The following is a 12,176-nucleotide window of genomic DNA, read 5'->3' on the forward strand; positions in this document are numbered from 1 at the left end:
TCATTGTTGTCAGTTTCAAAAATAAAGGTTCTGAAAAATAAAAGGATTTACAAATCACCATTGCCTATTGATAGTATTTTGGTTTCTTTGAGGACAAAGTCTGGAGGTAGAGGAAAAGTTCTGTTCTGTGTCTGTGTGGGTTCTTTGCCTGATTTCACTTCAATTTTTGTGCATTTCTGCCATTCAAAAATCCTCTGACAGTCTGTTGCATCGATGGAGTTGTACTGCTTGGGAATTAAGGGGTTTAAAAACCCACTTGTAGATGGGAAAACGTGCTGTGTGGTTTGGAGCTGTTACAGGGAAGTTTCAATTCAGAAAAGGAGTTGCTGCTCCCCACACTGCTGCGTTTTGGCTGAAGCTGTTGCTTGGTTGGTTTGGGGCTTGGTGTTTCTTTTAAGCTCTGTATTGAAAATACCCATTTAGTAGGGATGTAGAGATTTCTGGGACTGCTTTAAGAGGTCTGTTGCAGGGTGATCACTTTGTTCCCTTCTCTTCATTGTGTTTGTGCAGCGTAGCCAAGGCGGTCTCTCGCAGGACCGTCCCTTCGCTGGCTCCCTCAGCCACGAGAACCAGCTGCTTTCACTGATTGCTCTGGGCAATTCTGCATCTCCAAAAAAGCACTTCAGTCATAAATTCCCATTGGTGGAGTGGTTTGTGGCCGTGCCAGCGGGGCTGGTGCTGGCAGTTGCACGCTGAATCCTGGAGTGAATCCGTGGTGGATCTGAGCGGCGCGTACGGGGCTGTGCTGCCAGAGCTTGCTTTGGACTAACTCCTCTTTCAGTGGCCTGTAATCAGCTGAGGGTTTTTGGTTGATTGTTTCTTTTTATTTTTTTCAGCAGAGACTTATAAATAAACCAGGAGCTCTGTAGAAAGGGATAAATATTTAATAGTGTGGCCTTTACTTGCTCCCAGCAAGCAACGGTACCTCCCGACGCTTGTTCAGTTTACGTTGCATTTGCTGGTTTGGAGAATTCTTGCTGATCAGGTTCCCCAACAAGAAGGGAAGCAAGAAGCTTAGAACACTTCTGCATGCTTAGAAGATCTTCAGAAATTACATTTAATATTTCATCATTCTATTTGTTTTCATGTTGGTACTGTGTGCCAAGGAGTGGATTAAAATGACTGAGTTGAGTTAAAGAGGCCTTGGCTGTGGTGAGAACCAAGCCCTGCACATGTTTGGGGCTGAGCTGCGTGAGTCTGCAGAGTTCTTCAGAGGGAGAATCCCAAATTGTGGGGTGGGGGATGGCGAGACTGGACCATTGGGAAGCACAGGTGTGTGATAGTTGTGGAAGGAGAAATCAGCACACAGTGATCAGGGCTGAAGAATCTTCAGGATGATGAAGATCCTAAGTAGAGGATGAAGAGCAAATAGGTTGTCTTGGTGACCGTGTGACCCTCTGCCTGTACAGTGGGGAGGTGCAATTTGCTCCGATAAATGCATAATTTAAGTTCCTTATTTTATCTTAGTGCTCATATTACACAGCTCTTTTATATTTATAAACCAGGTTGGCTTTCAGGACTTCCTGCAGCCATTTCTGATGGCATTTCTCTTGTGCTCTTCGTCAGTTTCTTTTACATCCACGTTTGAAATTGAACATTGAATATCTATAAGTGTGTTTCTCTTCCATAGCACTTTGATGTAATAACTGCCTGGGACACTGAGTGAGGTTCTTGTTTGGGAAATTGCTGCTGACGTGGGTTTCTGCAAGTTGCTTGCGAATGAGAATTTTAAACTAGGTCCCTTTTTGCTGTTTGGCAGCTGTTTGAGAGCGAGGGCTAGCAATTTCCATTAGGATTTTAGTTGAAATTTTAATGGTTCTTCCTCTAGGCGCGCTTGACCCTCGATATGTGAATGAATGTTTTCTCCAAGGTGCTATTTTTGTTGTAATTAGATAACTGAGAAAATAGTAACTCCATTATTTTGTGATACTTAATGTTTCTAAAGGGGGCAAAAAGTGATGGGGTTTGTGGATAGTTTATTTTTCTTCAGAAAAGCCGTTCCTAAGCAGCTGAGAAGTGTTCTCTGATGGTCCTGCTGAGTCAGATACTTCCAAGAGGAGATGTTTATTCATTCCATACTTAGCCCACACAACAAACTGACCTGTTCCCAAGCTGCGTGGGTGCTGAAAGTCTCTTGTGGGTGATGTGGATGAGTCAAAGCCGTGTCAGGACTGCTGGGAGGATCAGATCTGTGTTTCCTGGCTCTGCCCCGCTGGGGTGCTTTGGTATCCTGCTGAGGGATAACATTTTCCCTTGGACGGGCTGGGTTCTGTGGGACCTGCAGGAGCAGCTGCAAGTGCTGACCAGAAGGTGGGGGACTCTTGGTGATGGTGCTGATGTGGAATTCGAGGTGGATTTTCCATTTGCACTGAAGTGACAGAATTTCACGTACTGTTTTCCTCCTGCAGCTTCATGTTTCCCGTCGCAGGTGGTTTGGGCCCCCCTCAAGGTATGTATCAACTTCACATTTTGAGCACGAAGTTCTTGACTTTGTTTAGACAGATTAGACCTAAACCAAGCCTGCCATGATGTTCAGAGGTGTGATTATTAATTGAACTCCATGGCTGGTTTTTGCCCTTGAATTCAGCTCTCTCACTCCTCTGTTGGGAAAACCTCCTGTGTGTTGTTGAAGCAGTGTCACCAGAATGTGGATTAAAGGTCCAGGAAAACTGCATCTCCCTTTTTAACCTGAATTGGCCTTTTGGATTCTGGTGTTATTTTGAGTGTGGTATTTCACCTCCCTCTGCTTCATCTCCCAGCTGTGTATACCCATACTGTGTGGGTGTTGCAAGACCTGGTAAATATTTACAAAGCACATCAAGACCCCGGGACAAGAGTCACAACCTGTGTGGAAAGTATTAATACAATGGGAGAGCCTCAGCCTTAAATTGCCTTTGTTCTCATTCCTGATGCAGTGCTGTTTGTTTAATTAGGGGAAAATATGCAGAGAATTTATGGGGGAAATGGAGAGTTTTTTATTAAAATCCCAGGGACTGATTCATGGATTATTCCTGCCTGTGTCATGGCCTCCTGGAGTGTTTTTGCATAATTATCTCATGGTGTGCTGGTAACAAGTTCATGTTAGTGTTTGTCTCCCAAGACAGCAAAATGTGAGGCAGGAAGATACTGAAACATGACACACTTGCTTTACTCAGTGAATTAACACATTCCAGCTTGATTTGTCCAATTTTGTGCACGTTTAGCTTTTACTGACAAGTACTGTTACCATTCTAACACGTATAGTGGGCTAATTAACCTAAAGTGTGCTAATTAACCTACAGACAAATTATGCAGCCAGGTCAGAATGTGAAGTTGCTTTGTGAAAGGTTGACTTTATTTCCCAAGATTTATTTTCAGAAGCTTCTGGTTTCAAGAGAAATGGGAATTACCAGCACCAGTCACCCTGGTTAATTAAATCTTTTTAATTGGAAATGACCCTTCCAAAAATCATATGGGAAGAAACCCACAGAGAATCTTTAGGATAATTCATCAGCTTAGTTACTGAAAATCCCTGTAATATTTTTCCCTGTAGACTGACCAGTGTCTAAATTAAGGAGATTCTGTGGCTGCCTGCAGTGTAGCAAATTTTATTATTTTTATTTTTAAACAGTCCAGCACAACTCAGAGTTTTTTGCTTTCCTTCACTGGTTTAGTAAACAAAACAGATCAATTAAATGGGAGAGGCAGGGTTAGGAAAGAGGAAAAAAAAAGCTTTTAACATTAACTGGGCACTTGGATTGTTTAATGTTTCATTGCAGGGATGATTCCTATGCAACAGCAAGGGTTTCCAATGGTTCCTGTCATGCAGACCAACATGCCAGGGATGATGGGAATGAATTATGGCTCTCAGATGCCTCCTGGACCCATGGCCATGCAGGTGTGTGGCAGTGAAATGTGGGCTGAAACTGCAGAGCCCCAGACTGGTTTGGGTTGAAAGGGACTTTAAAGCTCATCCAGTTCCACCCCTGCTATGGGCAGGGACACCTTTCACCATCTCAGGCTACTCCAAGCTCCATCCAACCTGGCCTTGGACACTTCCAGGGATGGGGAGTCCACAACCTCCCTGGGCACCCTGTGCCAGGGACTCACCACCCTCACAGGGAAGAATTTCTCTCTAATATCCAATCTAAGCCTGCCCTCCTTCAGGTTAAGGCCATTCCCTCTATCCTATCACTATCATTTCTCTTTTTCCTGAAAGTAACTTTGTCTTTAGTGCTGCTGTTGTTAATTGAGGAATAAGAATTAAATATAAGCAGATTATATTATGTTCTCTCTCTTTTAATCTATTGTTTTCTATTTAGCACCATATGTGCTTATGTACAAATTTGCACTTTGCTGAAATTCAATGTTTGTGCATGACTTTCTAACCAAATTTCTGTGTCACAAATGGAATTTATTGTTTTGCCATGTCCCTACACTCCCTTCCCTCCCCCAGCTGCAATTTATTATGTTATTCTGGCAAAATTTATAGTAGGAAGATGTTTTTATGAGAGCCGGTCTAAAAATAATAAACAACTTTTGTTCTCTTCCTACGTGTTCTGAGACCAAATGCAAAATGAATGGTAAGAAAAGTAAATTATTTTCTGGGTCCTTCTATATAAGGCAGCTTTGCTGCTCTAAATGTCCCAGAATATATTTCTCAGCAAATGCTTCTGATACAGTTTATTCAGACAAGGTTCCTCTTGGCTGTTGTCATATATTGTCTGGGAAATGCCTAGACCACATTTTCCAGCATCTGTGGTTGGTAGGAGGGAATATAAAAACATTATGAAATCCCTTAGACTAGGAAGCAGAAATCCCAAGAAAACCCATTCTGAACGATGTAGGATGGCTGTAGCCTTCCTGCTCTTGGGGCGGGTTGGATTTGAATGGCTGATTTTGCCAATTTTCCCAAAAGCTGTGAGTTTGAGTGCTTGTGGAGAGGAAGAGTGCCATCTACCGAGGGCGCTGCTCCTCCAGCACTCCCTAGCACCGCATTCTACAGTGCCAGTGCTTTGGCTTTTTCTATGGGGAAAAAAGAGACACTGGAGCTGAAAGCAGTGCCCTGGAGCTGTGTGCTGTGTTTGGTTGCAGGGGGGCATGGCCCTGGGGCCGATGCCAGCAGCTGGAATGCCCTACATGGGACAGGCCTCCTTCCTGGGAATGCGCCCGGCCGGCCCGCAGTACGGCCCCGACATGCAGAAGCAGTTTGCAGAGGAGCAGCAGTAAGTGACACTGCACTGACCCTTGGCCAGTCCTTCTGTCAGGGGGAGATGTGCTTTCTCTGGAGCAGCATTGTGTGGGGCTGTGGAATATTGCTGGATATTCCATTGCCTCTGAAGTTTGTGGGGCTTGTCCAGGTCTGAGAAGAAGCGGGAGTATGTGCACCAAACACACTGTCTGAATTTGAGACAGCAAAAATGGAGAAATCAAGCACAAACCTGACGTGAAAAGTCTCATAAAAATTATGTGTATATATATTTTTTTTTTAAATTTTTTAAAAAATAATTTTCCTTCAGGAAGAGGTTTGAGCACCAGCAGAAGTTCTTAGAGGAAGAAAGAAAACGGCGGCAGTTTGAAGAGCAGAAACAAAAGCTGAGACTCCTGAGCAGTGTGAAACCCAAGGTATGGCCTGATAATGTTTCTTTCTTCAGCTTTTTTTTAAAATAGCTTTTAATGGGAGGGTCTCTTTCAGCAGGCAAATCTGTGGGAATTGCATGGCCAGATTATGGCTTGAAAAATCTCTGGAAGAGTCATTCCTTTATGTACTCTGCCAGCAGCAGGCATTGCTAATTCTGGTACTGAGGAAGTGTGGGTATTGGAGGAAAATTGAGCTGTTCTGTCAATTCTTCAAAACTTTTTCTGTGCTGTTTCAGACAGGTGAAAAAAGCAGAGATGATGCTTTGGAAGCCATTAAAGGGAACTTAGATGGCTTTTCTAGAGATGCTAAAATGCACCCAACACCAGCAACACATCCAAAAAAGCCAGGTTTGTAATTTTCCTCATTTTCCAAATGAAAATAAAACTCCAGCATTTCAAATCCTCAGCAGGGAGGATAATTCCAACAAATATTTTCATTTGGTTGTACAAAATGAGTGGATTAAGAGTTTTGTAAAACCAAATGTCATTCTGCAACTGTTTGCTAGGTCAGGGTATGAGGGTGAAATATTGATAGATATGAGCCTTTATTAAAAGACTTGAAATCTTTACCAGAAAGCCTCATGTGCTGTGCTAAATGTGAAACATCAAGGAAATTGATAAAGCGTTTGTTCTTTTCTAGTCAAAGCATTAATTAATGTTTTGCAGAGTGCTTTTGAAGATGAGAAGTGGTATTTAAGTGCTAAGAATGATCAAAACCATATATAAAGACTTGAGTGGAGTGTCACAGCTAGTTGATGTGTTGTTGGGCATGGTCAAACCAAGCCTGTGTTCTCAGTAATTACACTGGCAACAATTGCCACTTAAGACTTCTTATGGTCTGTAGTGTAGTTTTTTTGGTGTCTAGCCTGAAACAAAGCTTATCTAGGCCAGCTTTTTCCTGTGTAAAATTTGTGCCTTTGCTGTGGATAAGTTTGCTTGGTAAGTTTGCAATTACAGGTGGTCTCTGACAACTTCCCTCTCTCTATAGATTTGCCTGTCCTTCACCAGTTCTGTTGAAATGGGTAACACTGGAAGGGATCAAGCAGAAAATTGTCTACGTCAGCAGACATTTCTTTTGTACTTCATGATACATTGCTGAGTTTCTGTGGATAAAACATTCCTTTGAGGGAGAATGTCCCCCTGACAGACCCCATTATGTCCAGTTTGAAATATTACCTCTGGATTTGTTTTGACCCTGTCTGCTTAAAACAGGCAGAATACTTTCACAGCCAGTGTTAAGAACCAGGTTTCAGTGTTCACACCCTAAAATCCTGGGAGAGACGATGTGTGGTTGGAAGGGCTGCTCAGTTTTACCTTGTGCCAGTGACAGCCTTCACTGTCAGCACACAGACTCCACGCTGCTCCTCCTCGCCCATTTGCTGTGTATTCCCAGTGTTTGCCACTTTTCCCACATTCCCACCCGTGACCCCTACTCCTCATCACTTTGCCTTGTGTGTTCATTCCATTTGCAGATCATCCCACACCATCCCATTGTGCTGTATATGTTTCCCATTCTGCTTTTCTCGATGATGAAGAATTTAGTGACTTTATGCAAGGGCCTGTTGAAACCCCCAAACTGGTGCCTCAATCCACCTCTCAGCCTTTCCATCCTGCCACTGAGGCTGGGCAGCTGCTTTCAGAGAGGGCTGTGCTCCAACCTGTCCCTCCAGCCCAGGCTCCAGTGCTATCCACCCTGCATGGTACAACTGGGCAGGTTCCTTATTTTCCTACCTCTGCATCTCCATCCAATACCCATAAAACAGGTAACTCTAAAGTATCTTCTTTTACATGTCACCCTCTGAGCTACACAAAGTCTTTACTTAATTTGTTGGGGTTTTTTTTTCAGTCTGGCTGGAAAAAATAATTTAGGTAATTAAGCAGAAACCTGCTGATCCATGGGAAAAGATGATTTAAGTCCCCTTCTTGCTTCCCTTAGAACTGCCTGTAAGAGCAAGTCATGTGTGGATCCAAATACTGCTAAATATACACATGCCTGATCTTAGGTGAATTAAATCTTGTGTTTTAGCATCATCCTAAATCTGGGGGGTAGAAAAAGACACAGTTGAGCTGGTGGTATATGAAATAATGATTATGCTGCTGTGGAGCGCTTGTGTGCTTCCTCCCTTGGAAGCTGAAGGGATGTTGGTGAGATGAACATGAATTTTGGAGATGTAAGTAGATACCGGGCACTTCTGCTCCTGATGCCTGGATGATTATGCAGAAATAATCCTAACACAGGAAATAGTTTTGTGTCTTCCTCCTCTTGTTTTTTGCTTGTTGAGTTTGTTGTGTTTGTGGTAAGTAAAGGGCAGAACCAGGCTCTGAAAGTGTCCAGAGAGGGTGGTGCTGTTGGTCTGAGCTGGGGCTGATCATCTCTGACTCATCAGTGGTACCAAAAGTGTAGAAGTGCAGTCTGGGCAGTTCATAACAAAGTATAAATAATTCCTCCTGCTGTTTATTCAGGCTCTTCCTTGGAGGAGAAAGCCTTAGCTAATGGCTCAGATGAATCTGAACAAGAGCAAACCAAACTTAAAACGTCCGAAGTTGGGCACAAAGCCTCGGCTGCAAGCCAAGCCCATCCCAGTCTCACCAGCAGTGACTGGGATGTTGTAGGTGGACATGAAAGTGGTCCCACTGCTGCTGCAGAGGTGCACAAGGCTTCAGAACAAAACAGAGCAGTTGAAGAGTGTGGTGAGCAATCAAAACGTTTGACAGAATTTCAGTCTAATGAGATGCTGCTTGGTGCTAACGCTCTCTTCACTAATTCCAAGGCCAACCCTGCATAATTTTGCTCTGAACGCCTGCTTGAATAATATATCAGTGCCTCCTGCTCCTTGCTCAAAGTGTAACTGCCATGATTGTGCTCTGAACTTTCTCCATGTGAGTTTATTGTTGTAATCACCTTTAACATGTTTGTTTAATCAGGTTTGCTGTTTTAAAATATTCTGTCCTGTCTTGGGGAAAAAGAAGTTGTGCTGTCTGAAGATATTTTTTAAAAAAACTGTTTAGGGAAACTTACCACTACAGATGGTCAATGCCATGGTGGGTTTTAATCTTTTAACCTTGAGGGGATAAAATCTTTCCAGGTTAAAACTCTTAGCTAGTTAATACTTGTTTCTCAAGTATTTGCTGCTCATACACATTATGTGTAAAACTACCTGAATATTCAAAAGATGGTCTAGAGGAAAACAAACAAGATTTTGTTCCAGTTTGCATTTTGTTAAAACTGTTGACTGTGTATGGAAGGGGGGTTAAAACTGAAAATTAACAGAATCTGAGGAAGTGGCAAATTTATTTTACTTGGTTGGTGAAATGGAAGGAATTGCTTATATTAGAATGTGCTTGGAGTTGTGGGATAATTAGAAATTAGACTGCAGTCAAGAGGGAATCCATATGGAAGATGAGAAGATGCAAGGATACTGGGAAAGACAATGAAATCTGAAATGATACTGATTTTGGTCAGAGCTCCATCCAAGATGAGCATAAAATCTGCTGAGGGAGACTGAGGGGAGGAGTCCCCGTAGTGGAGAAGGAAATAACCGAGTTTTAGGGAGTGAAGTGTTGCAGATGATGTTACAAAAGCCTGTAGGAGTGAAGGTGGCTGTGGTGTCCCCTGGAGCTGCAGACTGGGAGCAGTGGATACAGGTTTGTGGATGTGGGTACGATCTCGCTGAGGTTCAGTCCCTGGGCTGTTTGTGCATTTCCCAGGGGAGGATGTTCTGGGGGAACATTGTGGTAGGTATGGATTTATTTACTCCACAAATAACCCTAATAGCAGGGAGCTGATGGGAAGCTGAATTTGTTCTGACAGAACTGCTGTGAAACTTAAGACAGTGAGACTTTAGGTTCTGTACATCTGGACTTTAAGAGGGAGGCACGTGAGGAGCTCCTTATTCCATTACATATATAACTATAATCTATTACTGCCACATCATTCTAGTTATTATTTCATATTCCTGCAGTATCTGTTTTTCCTCTGAGCACAGTGATTCCTATCTGAAATCTTTGCCTGAAATGCTGAATGATGCTGACCAGCTGTGGTGTAGCCTCTTAAGATCACTGTGCTCTGTGTCCTAATGCAACTGTTTTTCTTACTGAATGGAATGCCTTTAGGAGTTGGAGTGTTCCCTCCCCAGGACCCCATCCAGCAAATGATGCCTCCCTGGATTTACAACGACAGCTTGGTCCCAGGTAAAGCAACCGTGGGCATTTGGCCAGGTGGGCAGGGCGAGGTGTGAATGTACCTGTGCTTGCATGGCCACTTATTGATCAAAGCCTTACTCCCTCATCAAAAAAATCCTGATCTTTGATATGTTGCATATTTATGATGTCTTATCTGCATTTGAAGAAACTGGGGTTTTATTCGAGCATGTTAACAAATTCTAGATTAAACATTTATGGCAGCAGCTTATCCCAGCAGAGGATGCATTGCTGATAATGCTGCTTTCATGGGTATTCTGGTTTTTGGCATGTCTTGTGATTAGGGAGGCTCATTTCTGAAGGCTATTTGTCTTCTATGTGTAAATAACACAGTGAATAGGAAATGAATTGCTGCAGTAAATATTGATTACACTGAGGTTTAAGTACATAAGGCTTTTACAACTATCTTTTTCTATGGCTTATCCTGCAATTTCATTAAAGAAGTGTGGTTTGAAGTGCAGCATTAAGTGTGTTTGATATAAAATATTTCTCTGCTTGAGTTAAATTTGTCTGTAAAGACCATCCAATAACACATTGAGATGAAACATGGTGATACAATACGGTGCTGGAATGCTCTTGCCTTACCTTACACTGAGTGCTCCTGATTTCATATCATGAGTTTGAGACAACATAAAAAAGCAATAATGTTTGAACAGAGCAGTTGTCACTGTCTAACACTGCCTCCCTCACAACAGAGCTGTACAAGAAAATCTTGGAAACCACTCTGACTCCTGCTGGGATTGACACAGCCAAGCTCTACCCCATCCTGATGTCCTCGGGGCTGCCCAGGGAGACCCTGGGGCAGATCTGGGCCTTGGCCAACCGCACCACGCCCGGCAAGCTCACCAAGGAGGAGCTCTACTGTGTGCTGGCCATGATAGCAGTGACCCAGGTATGCTCCCACCTGGCACTGCCCACCTCCTGTGAAACACTGCTTCTGATCAAGTCCAGCGGGGAAACTGCCCTTGTGACTTCAGTGGGGTTATAATCTTACTGATTTCATCGCTTGCATTTCAGTTACTCTTTCCTTTAGTGTCAACTGCAGTTCTTAGATAAAGGTGCAAAACACGTGTATATATATTTTTAATATCAAATGCCACAAGTGACAGGACAAGAATACATGGCCTCAAGCTGTGCTGGGAGAGTTTCAGCTAGAACATGAGTAAGAATTTATTCATGGGAAGGGTTATTGTTATTAAGCGCTGGAAGGGGCTGCCCAGGGAGGTGGTGGAGTCCCCATCCCTGGAGGTGTCCAAGGAAGGACATTGCTCTGGGCTGGGTGACAGGGTGAGTCAAAGGATTAACTCAATGGCCTTGGAGGCCTTTTCCTACCTCAGTATTTCTGTGTTGAATATAATTCCCTTACACGGACTTGATGGCATCTTTGGGTATGGGAGGTTTACTGGGAGCTGGACCAGTACCCTGCTCATTGCTGGCTTCAGCACGAGGAGCTGAGAGCACACTAGAGCCTTTGTTCAGCACTGCACCTGTGATAACTGTGCTTGTTGTCTCTGCAGAGGGGGATCCCTGCCGTGAGCCCCGACGTGCTGAACCAGTTCCCGGCCGCGCCCGTCCCCACCCTGTCCGGCTTCCCGGTGCCGCTGCCCGGCGGGGTGAGCCAGCCCCCGCTGCTGCCCGCGGCTCCCCCGGCCTCCGTGGGGCTGGCCATCGGGCCCTCCGTGATGGGCATGAGCATCCCCGGCCCTGCCCCTGCCCCGGCCCCGGCTCCAGCCCCGGCTCCAGCCCCGGCTCCGGCGGGAGCAGCTCCCGCACAGCCTTCCGGAGCCTTCCTGCCCTCCTACCCGCCCGGCCAGGTGAGCTCCTCCCTGCCTGCAAAACCTCCTCCCCTGCAAGGGAGATTAGCCTGGCACTCCCAAACTTACATGTAAAGTAAATGGCACAAACGAAACAGAGCTGAAATCCAGCATGTGACGTCTTAAAATGTGAAGTGCCACTAAGGGTGTTCTTTTAGTTTTGCAGTTCTTTATGGTGGCATTAGAAGAGGTACAAAAGTGTTCTGTATTCCAAAGAGGATTTTAGTTGTAGTTGGGATTTGGTAACACACGTAAAATAGAATTTTAGGTTAAACCTCACAGCAGACTCTAATAGCTTGTGAAATAGGAGTTTCAGGAGCAGCTGACAACACTGAAAACCTTCAGTTTACAAAAGTAAGTCATGTGGAAGATAAATTTTCTGTTTGCAGACATGCTTCATCCTTCAGAAAATATTTTTGTGGGCTATTAATTTTAAATTATTCATTGATTTAAATTATTAATATTTGTCCTGTATTAAAAGATGACACGGCTACGATCAATAAGACATTTTTATGAAATAATGAACTGTTGTTCATTCTTGCT

The 12,176-nt window shown here is 43.9% G+C and overlaps 1 protein-coding gene across 3 annotated transcripts in view; it reads left to right on the forward strand.

The window, feature by feature from the left end:
* The window catches only part of SYNRG (synergin gamma), a 36,032-nt gene that overhangs the window by 1,241 nt on the left and 22,615 nt on the right, over window positions 1-12,176 (forward strand). For 2 of the 3 annotated variants that reach the window (XM_084219000.1, XM_084219001.1), the window contains exons 2-11: window positions 2,409-2,449; window positions 3,759-3,877; window positions 5,074-5,204; window positions 5,499-5,604; window positions 5,856-5,967; window positions 7,092-7,382; window positions 8,083-8,310; window positions 9,733-9,810; window positions 10,515-10,711; window positions 11,337-11,633. In XM_084219000.1, the coding sequence (XP_084075126.1) occupies window positions 2,409-2,449; window positions 3,759-3,877; window positions 5,074-5,204; window positions 5,499-5,604; window positions 5,856-5,967; window positions 7,092-7,382; window positions 8,083-8,310; window positions 9,733-9,810; window positions 10,515-10,711; window positions 11,337-11,633 (1,600 nt within the window). The remainder of the gene's footprint in view (window positions 1-2,408; window positions 2,450-3,758; window positions 3,878-5,073; window positions 5,205-5,498; window positions 5,605-5,855; window positions 5,968-7,091; window positions 7,383-8,082; window positions 8,311-9,732; window positions 9,811-10,514; window positions 10,712-11,336; window positions 11,634-12,176) is intronic. The other variant, XM_084219002.1, reaches the window with a different exon arrangement.

Source organism: Fringilla coelebs (genome assembly GCF_963513975.1).
Source record: "Fringilla coelebs genome assembly, chromosome: 20".
In the NCBI taxonomy this organism is placed as follows: domain Eukaryota; kingdom Metazoa; phylum Chordata; class Aves; order Passeriformes; family Fringillidae; genus Fringilla; species Fringilla coelebs.